We start from the raw sequence: 20421 nt of genomic DNA, 5'->3' as shown, positions 1-20421 counted from the left end.
GCCCAAAACTGGACACAGTATTCCAGATGAGGCCTCACCAATGTCGAATAGAGGGGAACGATCACGTCCCTCAATCTGCTGGTAGTGCCCCGACTTATACACCCCAAAATGCCATTGGCCTTCTTGGCAACAAGGGCACACTGTTGACTCATATCCAGCTTCTCGTCCGCTGTAACCTCTAGGTCCTTTTCTGCAGAACTGCTGCCTAGCCATTCGGTCCCTAGTCTGTAGCAGTGCATTGGATTCTTCCGTCCTAAGTGCAGGACTCTACACTTGTCCTTGTTAAACCTCATCAGATTTCTTTTGGCTCAATCCTCCAATTTGTCTAGGTCCCTCTGTATCCTATCACTCATACTAGTGAAAGTAAATTTTGTATTACTTTGCTTATTTTTTGCACCTCTGCCATTGCTTTACTTTACCTTCCTATTTCCCTAGTGCCTGTTGTAAAATTGAATTAGGGAAGAGGAAAGTGGATTACCAATATGCTTAGAATGATCATTGTCAAAATTACATCGTATTTCATAGCGAGTAGTCTAAGTCACTCAAACTAGGGTCTGGGAGTATCAATTTTCAGCCTTGAAATGTTTTGAGATACCTAAATGTTGGGGAGGAGTGACTGAGCAAAGGGGAATTCTAACAGGAATACACAGAATGAAAAAGCTTGGGCAGATTTAGTCAAAACTTTAGGAAACCATGAGTGAGGGTGAACGGAAACTGCAGAAACTACTTGTTCTTTCGTAACAACTGCATGGTGGTTTCCGACTATGGAGACATGGTAGGCAGAGAAGTTAGTCAGTCCAAGATTAAATTCTGCAAGTTGAAATGTAAAAGTACATCAAAGTTGAGTTTATTTATAACAACAAATTCACTATATATTACAATAATTACAAAAATATGTTTGTATTACAGCTTATGGTCACATCACATTTTTGTTCTCAAAACACACAAGATGATTAAACACTGGAGTTCTGGCAGTAGCTAATAAAGCAGCCAACTTTTAAAATCTACACAGCTGTACACATTTTTTGTGCCTTAACAGAAAGGCTATTATCAAAAGAGTGAAGTTATTAAACATCCAAGGGGATTCCCCTTATAGCTTCTTTTCCAGAAGCTTATTTTGTCTAATGCATAGTAAAAAAATACAGTTTACAAAAAACAATCACTGGAAAGCAGGCAAAGCTCTCTCCGGCAAAAAGTTACCACCAATTTTTGTTTGTTTTAATTGAGCACCTGGTGGATAATATCTAGAGCAACAAAGAGTTCACCATTTTAAAATCACCATCCTAGATCTAAACAGACTGTGTCTTCTCACTGCACAGTGAAGCCAACGTATCAGGCTGGTATTGCAGCTTTTGATGAACAGTGTCCAACATGCCTTCACCAGAGGAAATAAAAGTCTATTTGGTTGGGATATTGTCCCTTTTCGATACTTAATCTGAGTCACTGCTGCTGCTTGAGGAGTCTGTTGACATAACTTCTACATCATCTTCATTTTCTTTATTGTGCCCTGGAGGCTCCAACATAAAGTCATTGCTATGATTAGGAGGTAGCATGTTCATTGAGATATCACTCGACTGCCAGGGATATTGAGGGGCAAGCACATCTGAAAAATAAATACAATGCTTCGGTAGCATAATCATCGGAATATCAGCCTTTTAAATGGAGACGCCCATGCATCTGAAAACAGGCACAGCTGCATGTACTGTTAAAAATATTTTCAAAAGTTTTGTTTTCAATGCCAAACTATTCTCCCAATCCTCATTCTTGAATTTTTAAACAAGTTAGTTGAAACAGTTCACTTGGCAACTGAAGTCTCTTGTAAATGAGCAATTCTAACACTGTAAGGTCTGTTCCATCAGAGGTACTACTTTGATAGAGAAAACAGAATCCACCTTTCTCTATGGTGATCACACTAATTTAAAAATATCAAAATGTTTGTACAGTGCTTTATATCTTCACAGCCTGTTCAAACATTAACTAACCTTCACAAGACCGCTGAGAAATGAGTGAATGTAATCACCTGCATTTCACCTTTCAGGATAGAGGCTAAGTGACTCACCCAAGACTTCACAGCAAGAAGTAGAAATGAATTTCTGGTTTCCAGCCCAGTATTTATACAAACATAATTTCTCTAGAACAGCTATAACAACACTTCTGATTTTAGATGTACCCCACCGTAAAAATCTTAACTTTTGAAAGCAAACTTTTCATACAAGAACCAAAAAATCTTTTAAAATCCAATATAGATGTTTTGTTCTTTAGTCAACTCCTGGAAAGGTAAAACCACGCATCACCTAACATAACTACTCCACTGTATTCTTAGTTCACTAGTAGTATTTTTAAATGAGAATATAGTTAAGCAATCATGACTGAATCCAAGTAAGATCACTGTTATTGGCCATTTCAATAATCAAGTATTAAGGAATGAATCCTTAATTTATACACTTAAAACACCACAGTATTTAAATTGGTTTTGTCAATAAGAATTTATCTTAAGTGGTAAATACTAGTTCACCAGTTCTAGATCTGGAACTTCTAAATACATTTGTTATTTTATTAATATAGATTACAAATTAAAGAAGGGAAAAAAGTCTTCTGACCTCATATATATCTGAACTTTCATGATTCAAGACAATACATTTGTTTTCATTGCTAAGAAAGTAGTAATTTGGTCTGAAAGTTTTCCATATATTAGTGTGTGATTTTAAAATAATCAGTTTACTAGAAATTACACAGAAATGGATTGGAAGCTGAAAGCCTACCTATTTTTCCTTTCATGAGCGAAATTTTTTTCCACTGGTTTGCCAATGTGATCCAGTTATCTCAATTTGATTTAGCAGTGGGACAAATAAAACAGAATACATTTTCTCTTGCTTTTCTATAGCACCGTGTCAGCCTTTCAAACTGCTTACTTTGTTTAATAATCCCTTAATGCCAGGGAACTAATCCACTGCAGCGTCAGCCAGAATTTTTAGTTCTGTCTTGCTATCACTGAGGGACACTTTGGAGGTGAACAAAATGCATAATTGCTATGGTTATGGCATTTTTTTTATTCATTGCATAAACATCTGAATACTTCCATTACCTGGCAATCTGCCTGCTGCAAGTGCATCCCCTGGCAAGTGTCCATTAACTCCATTAGTAGATGGGTTGTTCATCTGACCCAAAAGGCCACTCCTCATCTCTAAATCTGTAGGATATGGCCTGCGTGGGTCCCCTTAAAAACAAATAATTTTTTATATGATTAAAACAAAGCTAACATCTGCAAGATAACTATCAGCTGTTTCGTGCTAGTCTTTTTCTTCAATGCTTTTCAAACAGAAAACTGTGCTGATTGGTCATATCAGCAATGGGAAGCACACCTGTTCTGTGAGAAATTAAACCCAAATATATTCTCCATTTACATTCTGTGTTTAGTCAAGCTTGGCAAAAAGAAGTACACAACAAACTCACTGTAGTAGAAGATATATCTCTGTTCTCACTGCTACTATTAGCAAGACTTCATTTCAGTACACATTCTGATCTGCTGCAGGACGGCTAGGACCCATCACTGAACATTCCTTGCCTCTGACTCCCAATAATGTCTATATAGTTTCCACATCCCTGATGAATGCAGTGGTCTCAGAGGAAAGTGAATGAAGAGACAGTCCTTAATATAACCTGGTTCTGACCCATTAATGACTTTAATTAGGACCAAGACCGTGAATTGGACCCCATAGAAAACAAGGATTCAATAGGTTTCAGAGTAACAGCCATGTTAGTCTGTATTTGCAAAAAGAAAAGGAGTACTTGTGGCACCTTAGAGACTAACCAATTTATTTGAGCATAAGCTTTCATGAGCTACAGCTCACTTCATCGGATACATACTGTGGAAAGGTGTAAATAAAATTGGTTAGTCTCTAAGGAGTCAATAGAGGACATACAGTACCAACTTATTAATGGAGTCCAAGAGCTGTGAGTTTTGTAGCTATTTAAAGCCACATATAAAATTTCCCCAGTTTTACTCCAACGTATTCAACAAGGAAAAAAATAAGGTAAGTATTTAAGTATCTCAAGGGGAAAAAATATTTTTAATATCGGAAAGCTTTATAAAATCCAAGCAAAATACCATTTGTCATGAAACAAATACTAAATGGTGGTGATTAATTATTGCTCCTATATTATAATGAAAGGACATTTCCATGTCATGCCATCAATGGAAGTACAACAAACTCATACAGCTTATTTGTCAAACATGAAATTTACCTGGTACCCATGTCAGAGGAGCACAAACAGCGTTGCTGGCACTAATCCTGTGGGCATATTTAATTATTTCTTCAGATGAAACGGCACCTGTGAAAGGGGAAAAGAAGTTTACAAGGGAAATGCACCCTGATTAGCATACTCTCAAGAGATTGCCTGATTGGATAGTTTTCGATAAACACTTTGATATTCCAAATAGAGATCAAAGATGTAACATTTTAACAGAACCTCAAGAGTATCCCCAATATGCAGGCATTGCAGAGGATAGTGTCACAGTTCAGGGCAACTGCACCTATATTTCCCCTCCATGGCCCAGAAAGGGACAACCCACTCAAGGCTTCATGCTCCTCTGGCCATCACTTCTTGAGTGGAGATACCCCAGTCAGAAGGGAAAGAGATGAGTATCTCCAGGCTGAACAGTTCCCTGCCTTTACTGTATTATTCCCAACAGAGACAGGTTGCCTAAACTGGCCTGCTGGCTTCCTTTTCAGATACCAACAACAGAGTAATTGCCCACAGTTTTAAGGTATCACAGAGTTCTTCCTATGCAGTCCTATTTCTTGTTAAAAGTACTACAGAGAAAACATTAACAATAAAAGAACCTACAGACATGCTAATAAGCTTACCAGAGATCACCCCAACCCAAACAAGGGCTCTGGCAGGAGCAGTCCTTCAGTACCCAACCCAAGTGGTTTCCTTGTGGTTTCAAGTTCATCAGGGCTTCAGCTCAGAACAAGCACACAGCCCTATGGGGCCTCAGTAGGCCAAGTCTTTCAAATCCTTCCCTAAGGATTGGGGCCCTCCATACATCAGAGGTCCTGTCCATCTGCTGGATCAGGAAGAAGGCTATAAGCCTGTTTTAAACCAGGCTATTTATTCAAAAATCCTTTCTCTGTCTGCTGGTCTCTAGAGAATCCAGTTTGAACTAGTATATGTGCACCTCTCCAGGGGGGTGGCTTTATAGGGCTGATAACCAGAAGAATTGCATTAGCATTAGCATCCCCATCCTTCTCCTGGAGGAGCTACATACAATTCCACAGTAACACATACATAGTTGCATTTTTAATACAGTGGACCCCCAAAGGTATTAAACCTAATTCAGTAAGGTTTAACCTAAATTCAGTAAAGTTTATCTTAATTCCAGGAAGTTTGTCCAGGACATTGCAGGATACTGTCAGTCTGTCACAAATAGTTTAACAGAAGGACCTGGTTTGCAATATATTGACTCTAAAACTATAGATTCAAATATCACAAAAAAAAGTTTTTCAACCTTGTGAGGTTGACTGATTTCCATGCAGTCTACTTTGTAAAGTACACTGATATCTACTGATAAAAAAAGGCTATATAAGAGCTGGGTGGATCCTTCATAGGAGACTTTTAGTACCTGACTTTTAGACAGAAGCTGCTTGTAAGATGCTATGGCATTTTTTGTAATAGTAGGGACTTACCCTGGTGTACTTAATAAACTTCTCTCCCTTTTTCTCCTATCATGCAGTGTACACATGCCAGATGGCAGTCACTCTCCACTCCATAAATGACTACACTTCAAGCAATGTATAATTTTTGTGAAATGCCCTGAGATCATTTTGTATGAAAGTCACAAATAACTATAAAATACCTTCCTACCTATTTAGTAAAAATGACTAGCTTAGCTATGCAAGTACTATAGCTGGTTTTACGAGATACGCAGTATATTGCCGGCAAGTCTGAGGGCAAGACACAGATTTTAGTAAGTAATATTGTTGACATTCATTTAAAAAAACAACCACCATGCTCTCCCCACCCCCTCCAAAAAAAAAAATAAAAGATTAGATACAAACTGTAGACCAGCATATTAGGGTAAGTGCCTTGTGTGACAAACTAAGGTAATCATATGCATTACTACTAAAGCAAAACCAGCACAGAAATTAATACTACGGGGAAAAGTATTTGGAGCTAGACCTTAAAATTATGATATAATGTTTCCACCACACACACACACACACAACACCCTTCCAAAATAAAACCCCACACAACTCCAGCCTTTCAAAGTCCTTTATAAGATTTAGAGGTTCCAAAGTGAATGGAAAACTCTTAAACGCATGCAACGTTTTACACTGATTTTAAGTCTTAAACTGTTACATCATACAATTAAAAGAAATCAGCCTACATGATTACATAGAACTCTAGATAAATTACTTAAAGCTATATAGTTTTCAAAGCCTCAGATAGTGTAATAAACTATTGATACTCACCCTTTCTTGCTTTTTCTATTGATTTTAGTTTTTCCTTTGCTTGATAAACAGCTGTTGCCTAGTTATTAAAGAAAAATTATTCTTCAATGCTTCATTAATTTGTAACCTTAGGCTCAGTTAAAGAGGCCCTGTGAATTTGTCCACTTATCCTATTAAAAACTGCCTCTAAAATAAAGATCAGATCAACATCTTATTATACACAGTGAATGTTTTCAAAGTATACCAGTATTTTAAATAACTCACTATGTGAGCACATAGCACAGTAATGCCTCTAGGATGTCAGATAAATTAAATAGCTACCATCCTCTCTCAGTTGTGATGCCCACAGATATCCGGGAAGGGCTCCTATTGCTTTCACTAGTCCAAGTTGCTCAAAGGGTTGCCTATTTTCTCAAGGGATTAGGCCAAAATGCGAAGTCCAACATTCATCTGTTCCGTCTATTCTTTCCTCATTTAACCAGCACCCGTCTTCAGTGGTTTGATTTTCCACACTTAACCTATTATTTACAATAGGTGTTATTTTCACTACAAATCTTTCAAATAGTAAAAACAGACTGGGTGGGGTGTAAAATTATTATGAAGGAAGAGTAATATAGGTTGGATGAAAATTACCATTACAGCCTTTCCAAAAAGCAAGTAACTTTAACTCTGGCTACTGAAAGCGTAATTTCCAAGCTTTCAAGAAGAATTAATTTCATTTAACCTTCTTAAACTAAAAATTTTGTTTTTTCCGGAACTCAGTGTTATGCACAACCACCCTTATTTCCCCCTCAACCAGCAACTCTCAAAAGCCAACACTTCACCTATAGACTTACCAGTATATGCTCTGCTTCTTTCAGTTGTTTTTGTAGCTGCTGAATATCACTGTCCCTCTTTTCGACTACTTTTTCTAATAGCTGCATTTCATGATGAATTTTCCCCTGATCAAGTGCCAGTTTCATTAATTCCTGAAACTCTCCATCTCTCTGAATCAGCAACTCCAGAATCTGTCAGATAACATATTTATATAACTTATTTAGCTTGATTAATTACAAAATCCACCAACTGCACTATGAAGAGGAATCCAACTGTAGGAGGGACAGCAGAAGTCAGATTTGGGGTATTCACACTGATGTTGTTGTAGTCTCCAAAACAAAACATATTTAAAATAAAATGAAGTTTCCAGTTCTTCTACTTGGGAAGATAACCTACAATTCAGATAGTCCAAATTGCAACTTGAGGGAAAGTCAAGTATGACATGTGCTAACAAGTACATAAGGTACTTAGGTAATAGTAATAAGGTATTTATTTGTACCAAAGCGGGTGTGCTGGAGGATTTTATTGATGAATGCAAACAAGAACTTTCCATTCATCTGTCAAGGAAAATACAAGTTTCAATATTAAATTTGAACATGCAGATATGAAAAGTAAGTGTGTTTCTTGGATTCCAGAGAAGTTTGGCTCTCAATTTAGCAAAATTAGGGCACCCCAACCCACGCAACTGAGGGACTTATCTTGTTAGGACTGTTGCCAAACACATGGAAGCAAGAGTACCAAGAAAGATGCCAATTCTCCTCATTCATCTAATAAATTATTAATTCTTAATACTAGTTATGAACATTTCAGCCCCAGCACTGTTAATTATGCCACTGCTGAATATATGAAACACAGCCCTGTACGTACAAGCCCATAACCCCATAGTATTAACTAGAACATCCTAAATGTACTATATTCCTTAGAAAAAATATTTTACCTCTAGCAAACTGACATAGCAGGTACACTCCAGTCACAGTGAAGCTGCCAAATCTAGACATTTAGATTTTAAAAAGGCGTATTAAGTAGAAGTGCAGTCTGAAACAGTTTGTACCAAGCGAATCACTTTTAAAAGCGGCAGAATCTGTGTTTTATGCAGTAAAATCTCTGCTGATCTGGAATGTTCTCACTTCATCACTACTAGCACAACTCTTAGTAGGTTTCACACATATGTAGATTAGTGCTTCCTAAACCAAAACTAGCAAAGGTAATACACTTATTTTTGTCCAAAACCGTAAGGTTGATTTTAGAAGTACAAGGAAGTGCCACATGAAAATAATGGTTCTTTTGGGTGGACTACAGAAGTCCTTGACTTATGCTACATCAAGCCCACATTTCTTCCAAAGCCTATCAACAGTGTTCCTTCAGTTAGCATGAGTACTGTGCCTATTCCCAAGGACAGCTTCCAGTGCTACCTCCGTGGCACTCCAAATTTTGCTGATTCAGAAGCTGAGATTTAGACCTCTGATTCCTTGTGCCACTCTAGACTGACTAAGTACTTCTGTTGCCAACAAAGAAAATAGGAAGTTTCTGGTGAACAGTAAGAATGACCCACTGTGCTGTGTGATTATGAGAGGGAACCAAGCTCCCTTATACTATGGGCACTGACTGGCTAAAGCTAGATGCCCATTAGTAGACTGTTTTAACACAAGCAGCCCAAGCTTGCACCAACTCCCAGCAGTGCACAGCCATAGACTCATTACTAAAAAAGGTTTACAACCAAACTAGAAGTTACTATGCCCTCAAACGTAACATGGTACGACTAGCCATCTCACTAAATATGCTGGAACTCAGAGCCATCTTCCTCTGTTTTCAGAAGGGTTACTTTGCGAGACATGGTAGTGAGGGCATTTCACAGTGGGGCCAATGGTCTCATCTAAAGCATAGCTGTAATCCACAAACTACACAGAAGTATCCCCTTAGTCAAGGTATGTTCTTTGTGAATCCTCTAGCTGTGTCTGTTTACTCTTTTGATAAAGTCTTTACTTCTGTTCAGCACCACAGAGCCAATGCAATGGAGTCTATTCTCCTTCATGCATCTACACAATTTTCAGTTAAACTCAGCTTACAAAATCTTTGTTACAGACAAGGATGTACAATGCTTAGAGAACCAGCTTGATTTTTCAGAGCACAAATTGGATTAACAGCATCTCCCATTACAAATTAATCTTTGGATTTGTAAGAGTAAAAGTTTGATGTGGAGGCTATTGTGAAAGAGTAAGTTACAGTAGATAATAAGGGAAAGATTAACTGTACGTAAAGTACTGAAACTAGTACTACATGTATTCATGTATTTAATCTTTGCCGTTTTCAATCTCGATGCCCCCTTGGAGAAAAATCTTCTGATACTGTCAGCTATCTTAGGTGGCCTGTTTTAAGTGGCCAGGAAAGGAAAGGTATAATTAATTAAGTCTCCTTCCTCTAGGTACCAGGGGTTTAATTCCATAAAGATATCAAATAATTGGACAGTCCATCACACACAAAAATCCACCCTCAAACCGCAGAGGGAGAGAACTGGCTGAAATTTTGACAAAGTGCCAGACCAAGAGTGCATTAAGATCATCAGGACTAAGGATCACAAAAGGAAATAGTCTGTCTACAATTTTCTTCAGAACTCTACAGACCAGCACTTGACAAACCATCTAGTAAACTGCTTTGTCAGAATATTTATGCTGCTTGCCACCAGTGCTCAAGGCACATGCAGGGTTTAAGGAGTGTACATGGACTGGGACAGGGGTTAGCAAGAAGCTGTGCTTCAGCCCTTGAAGTACTTACAAGCACAGCAGAAGACTGAAACAAACCCTGGAAAAGCAAAATACTGAAGAGTTTATTAAACCACTGCTCTCACATGTCATAGGATTTCAGTCCTATTGAGAACAACTAGCATTTACAAACTCAGGGCAAAGTCCTTGGCTTTCTGGGTGTGGGAGGGAAGGGGCATTGTCACTAACTTCCCTGGAAGCAGGATTGGGCCCTCACCACTAAACTTTTCAAATATTAGTGTTGCTAAAAATTTCATACCACACAGTTAGCCTGAATGCTAGGCTAGGTAAGGAGAAAAAGGCTGAATACGGAGGTTAACTACCTAAGACAAATATTTAAGAAAATTTGTTTACCTGGCTCTCCTCTCCTGGTTGTGGGAGTTTCTGGTTTCTTGAAATTGCCAAAATTTCAATCAGTTCCCTGAAATGAAATTTGCATTTTTAAACAATATTCTAAACTACTGTTTAGAAATTAGGTCAGATTGTCCCCAATGAGTTTCAAAAGTATACTAGTGACACTGTATTTTTATTAGGATTGTTGATTAATTGCAGTTAACTCAGGCAATTAACTCAAAAAAATGAATCACGATTAAAAAAATGAAGCGCGATTAATCGTACTTTTAATCTCACTGTTAATACCAATTGAAATGTATTAAATATTTGTGGATGAAACATTTTCAAATATATTGATCTGAATTACAACACAGAATTCAAAGTGTACAGTGCTCACTTTATATTATTATTTTAATACAAATATTTGCATTGTAAAAATGATAAATAGTATTTTTCAGTTCACCTCATACAAGTACTGAAGTGCAATCTCTTTATCGTGAAAGTGGAGCAGTTTAACAACAGGCTGAGCAAGTGCAGAATGACTGTTGAGTGTGCTTTTGGGCATTTAAAGGCCCACTGGTGCTGCCTATATGGGAGGCTGGACCTGGCTGATGAAAATATTCCTATGCTTATAGCCGCGTGCTATATGCTGGACTGCTGAGGCTCAGTGCCTGGAGGCTGAATTTGAACAGCCAGAGACCAGGGCTATTAAAGGGGCACAGTGCAGGGCCATAAGGATCAGGGATGCCTTGAGGCAGCAGTTTGAAGCTGAAAGCCACTAATATTTGTTGCTATGCTCGGGAGTGCAGTGCTTGTAATGCTATGCGGTGATGGTGATTGGTGCAGACGATACACAGTGAAGGTTTAAGAAAATTACCTATTGCTTTGCAGGGTTCTGTTTGCTTTCAATTAATGGAACAAACATTGCTTTCAAACCAAAACAATTATTTTATTAAAGAACAACAACAGGAGGAGAGAGACAAACAAAAAAAAACACATCAGCACAGGGGTGTGTGTGGGAGGAGGTGGAGTCCCAGGACAGTTAAAGATTTGTGTATGTACAGGTATCATATGCAACCTTGTCCTCTGGAATACAGTGCAGCAGCTACTGTACTTCAGCAGGGCTAAACTGCAGAGCGACGGGTGTTGAGTGCTGTGGGTACTGGGAGTCCGCAGGGCTGGACTGTGACGGGGCAGGAGTGGAATGCAGTGGGTACAGACTGAAGCCAGGAGGTTGATAAGAGTGTGTTGGCGGTGTCTGGGGGGTGCATGGGAGAGTTTTGCGACAGCGGCTGCAGGGGAGGGCGGGCGCAGAGCTGCTCAGTTCGAAGAGCTAATATCTCCTGGAGCGTGTTTGCTTGGTGCTCCATAACCTTTAAGAGCTGCCTTGTGGCTTCGTTCTGGCACGCCGCATTCTCCTTTCGGTCCCTCTTCTCGCTGCCCCACCACTCCTTCAATTCTTGTTTTTCGGCTGCGGAGTGCATCATGACATCACGCAGAAAGTCCTCTTTAGTTCTTCATGGCCGCTTTCTAATTCTGCGCAGCCATTCAGCCGGCAACAACAAAGAGGGAGGCTGGGCTCCCAAGGTCATATCTGTGAAGCCAAAATGCAACATTTTACAGACGCAGAACTGTCTGCAACACACAGACCACCGATTCAGTGATTTAAAACACAGCCACTATTCACATAAATGTCACTAACTGGCAAGTAAACATGAGCCACAAGATCCCCAAAATGGTAAGTAACCGCAGGGGGGAGGGGAAATCAGTGTTCCAGGACCGTACTGTACACTGGACACATGGCTCTTGGGGAGAGCCAGAACTGTATGGGGGGGCCTTATAATCATTACTGTCCCCATATTTTCACTGGCTTTGTTCATTATGGAATATATCTTGCTGCTGAGGGTGAGCAGGGAATCAAGGGAGAGTCTTCTCCAAGACTGTGGCTTCTGCCCTGGCCCTTATGCAGCTCGCCTGTGTGCAGCAATGGTCCCCCTCCCCCACACCCAGTGATGGCACAGTGGCGCAGGAAAGTTACCTTTAATGGGTCAAGAAACAAAGCAGCTCTGCCAAAGAACCTGCAACAGCAGATTGCCTAGTATCTCCATGAGATTGTCGTGGAGATCTCTGAGGCAGATTCCTGTGAAGTGAGGGAGTCAATCGACACCCTGTTCCACCACCCTCACTAGGCATGTGGTGCTATGTGCATCATACAGACACAAGCCTGCTTTCTGCAACCCTCCTGCCCCCAACAACTCACTTCAGCAATTCCCAAAATCAAAGCCACTTATCAGGGGCCTCCTCTCCTGTTGCACTTTGCCAAGCTCCAACAGCTGTGACTAGCCTCCTCCGGGGTAGAGAAGAGCTCCTGGCTGCATGCATTTCTGACCTCCAAGTCATCCTCTGCCTCTGGGTCCCCCTCCCCCTCCTCATCCAAGATTTCCTCCTCCTGGCTCTGTCCATTCTTGACCGGCACGCAAGCCACAGAAGCATCCACAGTGGCCTTCACAGTGGAGGTAGGGTTGCCACTGAGTATCACGTCCAGCTCTTTGTAGAACCGGCAGCTCGTGGGAACAGCCCCAGAGCGATGGTTTGTCTCCCATGCCTTGTGGTAGGTGTTCCGCAGCTCCTTCACTTTGATTCTGCACTGCAGTGTGTCCCGGTCATGGCCCCTTTCTGTCATGCATTGTGAATCTGTCTGTAGGTATCATAATTTCTATGGCTGGAGCACAGCTGGAACTGGACAGCTTCCTCTCCACAAATGCTGATGAGGTCCAGCAGTTCGGCATTGCTCCAAATGGGGGATCGCCTGGTCCGTGGAGCAGGCATGGTCACCTGGTAAGATGCGCTGAGACCACTGCACGCATCACTGAGCATACAGGAAGGTGACCTTCAAAATTCCCAAGGAATTTAAGGGGTGGGGCTCACAGTTGGTCACCTGAGGGCAGGACAGTAGAGTTCAAACCGATGACCAGAGAGGCGAAAACAGGCATTGTGAGACACCTCCCGGAGGCCAACTGCAGCACTATAATTGACCAGGGTGTATACAATGGAACTGCGGCGCTGTAGCCCCAGCACAGAAAGCTCTACGCCTCTCATTGGGGTGGTTTTTTATAGTGCTACAACTGCGCAGTTTCTGCGCAGTAAGTGGCTTGGCAGTGTGTACATCTCAGGAATTACAGCGCAGAAAGCTGCTTTACTGCGCAGAAACTTGCCAGCGTAGACAAGGCCTAAGTCTCCCAATCCAGACAGACCCCTTTCCAACCAAATCAGCTCTTCCATTACTGAGTATTAAACATTGACAGTGGAATTCTATAGGAAAATGTTGCAAGATCTGTGACGTTGTCACGTGGAGGGATTTTTTTTTGTTTTTGGTTTATTTTGGCTCTCATCTTATATTTCAATACGAGACTTCACTGCAAGACAAAGATGACCATTTAACTTCTCTTCCTTCACTGCTCCTGTTCCAAGTTTCATAGAAACCCAACACAAATCGTGCAAGTCATAGGAGTTCGGCTCTTTTAACCAGGCAGCCACATGAATAATTTTATAAAGAATAGCTCTGTGTGTGTGTGTGTGTGTGTGTGTATCTACATCTATATATAAATAAAATACTATCTCATATTCAAAATTTGTACTCATTCCTATGGTACATCTTTTCAAAGAGAAAAATCAGAAAAGACCAACATATTGAGCAACTTTGAAGTTGGATGGTAGCTAGATGTTTCTGGTAAAATAATCAGCAGCATGTTTAACAATGTTTGTATTTAAGGTGAAGTCCATGTTTACTGGCTCTCTATTTTCATATTAAAGGTGCTCAGTCTGTGACTACCACTTCTACACACTCAACCTAAATTCAGGGTCAAACTGAGTGCGAGAAGAAAGGAACCCAGGTTCTGTCAGTCAAATCTGTGCAATCCCATTTTCTTCAATGAATTTACACAAGTGTGTTGATGGAACCTTTTAAGAGCTTTCTGGGTAACCCTGAAAGGAGGCCAACTTCTATATTATTTATACATCCTACCTCCAAAGGATTTGCATAAGGTAAGTCAACACAGAACTTGGCAATAAAGTTTTTCTTATACAAACTGTACCAAAACCAAAAGGTTCAATCAACTGAACAAAAAATTGACGCTCATCTTCTTCAGATCCATGTAGAAAGTCTGTCAGTCTATTCTGTGAATAAATCCCTGGAATGAATGTTGTCACCTTTACTTAACAAAAAGAAATGTGCAAGATGAACTGGTAACATTACATTTCCAGTAAAAAAAAAAAAAAGACTCTAGAGACCGACTCTCCTGATTATTTGAATTGAATTAAAAAAATCAGAAATCAGCTTATTTATAAAAATAAAGGATACATTCAAAGAACTAGTAGCTCTGAATTGCTGAAAGAACAAACATATTTTATGCTTCAGCCCCTCACACTGCAGCAGATCAATGGTCGTATATAAAAGGCAGGTAGGACAGACTCAGAAAGGCTGAGTAACTAGTTGGATGGCATACTAGCAGGAGATGTTATAGGTCCATGTCTCACTAAATGGAAGATGAATCCTTATTTGCAAGTGTTTTTTAACTCCAAGCCACGTTACAAGGTGTAACAACTCCATCTGTTACAAGGTGGCAGAGAAGTGTCCTAATCTGATTTACTATGCTACTTGGAGAGATGGAAGCCTTTCAAAAAATACATTAAGAGGCACATATGAATTCACTAAAATTAAATTAAATTAAATTTTTAAAAAAAAAGGTTAATAGAAGGAAAATAAAGAACACCACGGTACCCAAAATCATGGCACAAGAGAGAAGAATCCTATTACCAATTTGTTAAAAAGCTCAGTGATGATGACAACATATTAAGGAGAAACAAACATTCTTGGTGTTCCTGGAAAAAGGACAGAGGAACAGTTTCTAAATGTCACTAACAAAACCTGCTGAACAGAGATAATGGGAGAGATATTTTAAAGATTCCGAACTTCTAGAGGAAAGCTTAAGTGACTTCTCTATTTGCATGGATAAATACTTGTCATCACATGTGAAATGCTACCTTCATTGGGCCAAGCAAGAACTATATATAAAATGATGAGTCAGATAAATCCAGATGCTAAAAATTTGACATTTAGATTTGAAATTAACACAATACACAACATCTGAAGCTCCTTATGAAGCATATGCAGACATATCAAATTTGGGTACTAACAGAAATCCTGCAGGACACAGACATAGGCCAGAGACAGTCCAATGTCCAGACAAACCAGAAGCAGGTCCTCAAGAGATGTGAGCAATAAAGTGGTAGGCTCAAAAACAGAGAAGCAAGGGGAGTAATAAGACCAGAAAAAGTACCATATGCAATGATTCTCGCACTAGCGCTACCCTTAATTTTACACCAAATAGGGAACTGCAAGAAAGAATTACAGCTGTACAATCCTATAGGAACAGAACTATAAATGACCAACTGAGGAGAGTAAGCAAGAGAGTACTTTAAGATTAAAATCCATTCAAAACTATTCACCATTACAGAGGCAGGACAGTACCATTTCTGAAGGCGCTGGGGGGGGGGGGGGCGGCTGCATGTGGAGTCCCTTGGCCCTGGCTGCCCTATGCATAGGAGCTGGGGGGACGGACAGACATGCCACTACTTCCGGGAGCCACGCAGAAAGCCCCCGACCCTGCTCCCTGGCAGGAGCTCGAGGGATGGATTAAATGATCCGACAGGCCGGATATGGCCTGTGGGCCGTAGTTTGCCCACCCCTGTTCTAGCACCTGGTGAGAAAGTATAAATGAGGGTCAATGACATCACCATTTGGCCTTTCTCCACCCCCATCTCAACACCTGGAAGATCATTTAGAAGACAAAAACTTTGAACTGAGGAGATTGGTCCCAGGCTGAGAAGCAAATTCAGGCTGTGTATTAAGAACTGTAACTGCCTGGAACATCCAGTGGGATGAGAAAAGCTGTTTAATTCAAATCTCGCTTAGTCTGTTAAAAGTCAGAATTTAGATTGTGATTCTATTTTTATTTCTTATGTAACCAACATTGACCTCTGTGCCTAACACTGAAAATCTATCTTTCTGTAGGTAATAAACATATTTTAATGTTTTATCCTTATCAGTGACTTGTCTAAAGTGCTTGGGGGAATCTGCTCAGATTACAAAGGCTGGTGCATGTCCACTATTCTTTGACGAAGAGGCTAATTAATTAATCAGAAGGTCTTGAGCAGTGTAAAATGGAACATCACTGCGGGTTGGGGAGATTTGCTGATGTCTCTCTCTGTATAATTCATGAGTGGCTTATAAGACCATTCATGCAATTTAGCTGGGTGTGTTCCTGCATGTTGTTGGCTCAGTGATCACAGCTTGTCACTAGCACGCTATTGTAAGAGACAGTCCAGGGAGGAGAATTAAGAGGGCACAGCAGTCCCAGACTGTATCCCGGGGGTATGTCTCAGTCAGTTTTAAGATATACAAATTTTGACTAGAAATGTAATGTTGCCAGTTCTCCACCTTGCATGTTTCTTTTTGTTAAACAAAACTGACAACATTCATTCAGAGAATTTAACCACAGAACTGACAATCTTTCTACATGGATCTACGGGAAAACAGAAGTCAAGAAAGCAGTAATGTGTAGTATTTGCATCAATGCATATGAACCAGGGCTCAGACTAAAGCAGTTACCTTGCACATGAGCATTTCACATTCATTGTATCAATCACTGGCTGATTTAAAACGCCATTTTGCCTATTTGTCATTAACCTGAATTTGAATTTCCACACAGTTTCCAACAGATAAATATTAGCTCTATTCAGATTCTGTCTTTGTATTGTTTTAAAGAATCATTGTGCCCTAGTGATAAACAAACAAGATGAATCATAATTTGGATAGTATTTTTTTAAAAAGCAACTTAAATTTAGTTTACATTTTTAAAAGAGTGTGAATAATTACTCTGTAATTACATCTTTACAGAACCTAATCATTATCTGATCTTGGTAGGAATAATTTTTAAACATTTCGTATAACTTTTTCATAAAAGTAATGAGGGAATAGTTAAAGTTAAGCAGACTGGCAATTTCTGTATAATAATTTCATGTAGACTCTGATCCTACAATCTGATCCATCTTGGCAGACCCTTATTCCCATAAAGTGTGCAACTGTCGGCATGGGTTTCACATGGCTGCTAGGATGTGCCCAGAGTAATCACAGATTGCAGCATGGAGGCCTTATTACTTCAAATAAATGTATGCAGGAAGTGAAAAAGTTCAGAACTGTTTGTCTTGATTAAAAAAAAAAGTGTCTCCCACTTGAGATGTTTGCTAAATTATTTTGAGACAATTATCTCAGGTCAAATTTTGCCCAAAATTTAGGTTTTGTAAAAGCAAGCATTTATAGAACCAGAGGCCAAATTAAATGATTAAATACAAAATGGAAAGCATAATTTTATACAAGGACATTCTCTGTAACACTTGCAACCCAAATATTGTGGCAGAACATGATAATCTGAAAAAGAAACTGAAACTGACTAAAAACAAAAGTGAAACTGACTAAAAACAGTGTATTTTCATACCCCTAGCAACTGAGAAAAATACAAAGGTTAAACCATCCACCTAAATAGGAAAATATATTAGGTTACCAACTTACTTTGAGGCGGCAATCTATAGAAAGCCCCTGCTTCTCTGGAAGGAAAGAGACTAAATCAAAGGACACTACTTGCAACCCTTTAGCAACAGCAAACTTTCAATTAATAATTAATGTCTCAAGAAGTGGGGAAAATTTCTGTGGCATGGAAGAGGGATGTGGACAGAACAAAAATAAAGAACACCAAGAGTATGTGGGCTTGTTAATGGAGGAAAGAGCTGCTGAGGGTTTGTTTCAAATTGTACTTCATTAGGTACATTAGGGAGACAGCAGGGTCTACACAGACCAATTAATGTGCACACTACCCCAACGAATAGACAAGTCACAGAAAGGCAATACAGAAAATAAGGTGCAGTTGTATTGTGAACACTAAAACAAAACAAAAAAAGGCTTTGGACAAGGATCAATAAAACAGACAAGATATTTTAAAAAAATGTTTGTTCTATCCCTTCCTCTCAGTCTTTAGCGGTCTACATATTGTCTGAAAGAATGAGGAGTACTTGTGGCACCTTAGAGACTAACAAATTTATTAGAGCATAAGCTTTCGTCGGCTAAAACCCACTTCATAAGATGCATGCAGACTGATAAAGTGAGCTTTAGCCCACGAAAGCTTATGCTCAAATAAATTCGTTAGTCTCTAAGGCGCCACAAGTACTCCTCATTCTTTCTGCTGATAGGGACTAACACGGTTACCACTCTGAAACCTGTCTACATGTTGTCTATATATTGTAAGTGCTACAGACCAAAGAAATGTCTTATATGTCTGTAAAGTGTCTAACATACTTTGGAGTATTATATGAGCAACACACGTTTAAAAAATTCATTTTAAATTATCTATCTTACTAGTCATTCGGGTAATAACACGTCTTTATTACAATTTTTTTCCCCCACGAGTCCTGCTTTATCGTTTGTTTTCATACAGACGGTCACGGGACACTGACCTGATTCGATGTAGACCTGACAGCGAATTCTGCACCTTAGTTTTACACGGAGGAAAGAGATTTGAAAAAACCCAACATTTCAAGACCATGCCGGGGAAAGGGATTTCAGTTACTCGCACCCTTTCTCTGGCTAGCTCTGTGGGGCAGGGCCCCCCGCCCTCGGGACAGAGCCCCCCATCCCTGGGGCACGTCCGGCCCGGCGGACAGGGGCTCCCCCCACCCTGTCCCCGGGGCGACCTCCACCTGCACAGGGGCCTCTCGGCGTTGCCCCGCCATACAGGAACCGCCGGCTCCTCCACGCGGCGGCGGCGCGACTCAGGCCGTAACGAGCCCGGCCGGGCTGGGGCTCCCGGGGGCTGGCGCACGCGGGTACCTGGCCAGCAGCTCCAGATCCTCCAGCGCCGCCAGCAGCCTGTCCCGCGTGCTGCTGCGCTCCCCGCCCGCCGCCATCGCCGCGCCCGAGCAGCCCCCGCCGCGGCCGGCAGCAGCGAGAGGGCAGCAGGCCCCCGCACCGAACGGCAGAGGCCGCCGACAGCGCCACCTGGCGGCGGAGGTCTGAACCGCAGCGCCTGCGCTGGGGCTTCTGCGCCTCTTGCGGTGGCCCCCGTGTCCGGGCCACTCGCTCCCCTCCCAGCCTCGGGGCGGGAGCCGCCCAGTGGGCGAGGGCGCTGGGTCCGTCTGACAGGAGCGGGAGAGAGCAGAGCAGGCGGGAAGAAGCCCTGAGCGGCTCAGCGTGAGGCGAGGTGGCAGGGCCCCCCCCCCCGGCTTGTGGGGCTGGTCCCCTGGGCTTTGCCGCTTTCACCCAGCGGCTGGAGAGATAAAGGCAATTTAAATAAAAAAAATACAAAAATGTGGCCTTGCAGATTCCTGCCGTTGGCTTCGTGTCAGCCGCTGCGTTCGCAGGGCCCAGCGCTTGGAGCCTGCTGAGGAGACGCTCGGCTTCTATCTTTTCAAAAAGTGCATTTTTAACCCTGGCAGGCGCACAGAAAAGCCTGAGAACATGGCTCGGCTGGCCCGTGAAGACTCGTGCCAGGCCTGGGCTATGCCACCGAGTTGGGGTGATGGAAGCTGCCTTGCATCCAGCTGGGTGTGCACGTGTCTGTGCTCAAATTTGTCTCCGGCGGTGTAGGCGCCCAGCTAGGACACTGCAGTAAAAAACCTCCTTGGACCGCATAGAAGAACCATGATCAACCGATTGAGGTCGCTGCTGAACGAGTATAGACGGCATGATCTGTGTCAGCTTATCTGACATCCAGTAGCTGGTCCACTATGTCCCATTCCCTGCAATAGTGTCCGCTCATGTCCAGGAAAACCCGAATGTATGGTAACCCTATTTATAGACTGTCTAGAAACTCTGAATTTTCTCTTTCCATATAGTAGTTTAGAGAAAACTTGTATCTTGGAAAGCTTTTTTCTTAACAAAGATATTCTAAAGTCTCTCAGTGCAAAGTCCATCCTGCAGTCCTGACACCCTGCAGTCCTGACACATT

The 20421-nt window shown here is 41.2% G+C and overlaps 1 protein-coding gene across 1 annotated transcript; it reads right to left on the bottom strand.

Annotated features, from left to right (window-relative positions):
- Positions 1–907: 907 nt before the first annotated feature.
- On the bottom strand, positions 908–19456 carry MED4 (mediator complex subunit 4). The gene is made up of 7 exons (XM_084624062.1): positions 19305–19456; positions 10385–10451; positions 7292–7462; positions 6477–6534; positions 4246–4332; positions 3086–3217; positions 908–1603 (listed from the first exon to the last, which is right to left on the bottom strand). Exons 1-7 carry the CDS (start codon positions 19379–19381, stop codon positions 1431–1433), a joined length of 765 nt encoding a protein of 254 aa, XP_084480188.1. The 5' UTR covers positions 19382–19456; the 3' UTR covers positions 908–1430.
- Positions 19457–20421: the final 965 nt, after the last annotated feature.

Source organism: Lepidochelys olivacea (assembly GCF_965140295.1).
Source record: "Lepidochelys olivacea isolate rLepOli2 genome assembly, chromosome: 1".
In the NCBI taxonomy this organism is placed as follows: Eukaryota; Metazoa; Chordata; order Testudines; family Cheloniidae; genus Lepidochelys; species Lepidochelys olivacea.
This window is presented reverse-complemented; position numbering and strand designations above follow the sequence as displayed.

Coding starts and splice junctions, on each gene's coding strand:
- MED4 (XM_084624062.1), bottom strand. CDS start 19,381: ATGGCGGCGGGCGGGGAGCGCAGCAGCACGCGGGACAGGCTGCTGGCG. Junction 10,452..19,304: donor GATCTGGAGCTGCTGGCCAG/GTACCCGCGTGC, acceptor ATTTCATTTCAG/GGAACTGATTGAAATTTTGG. Junction 4,333..6,476: donor AATAGAAAAAGCAAGAAAGG/GTGAGTATCAAT, acceptor CCCCTTTCACAG/GTGCCGTTTCATCTGAAGAA.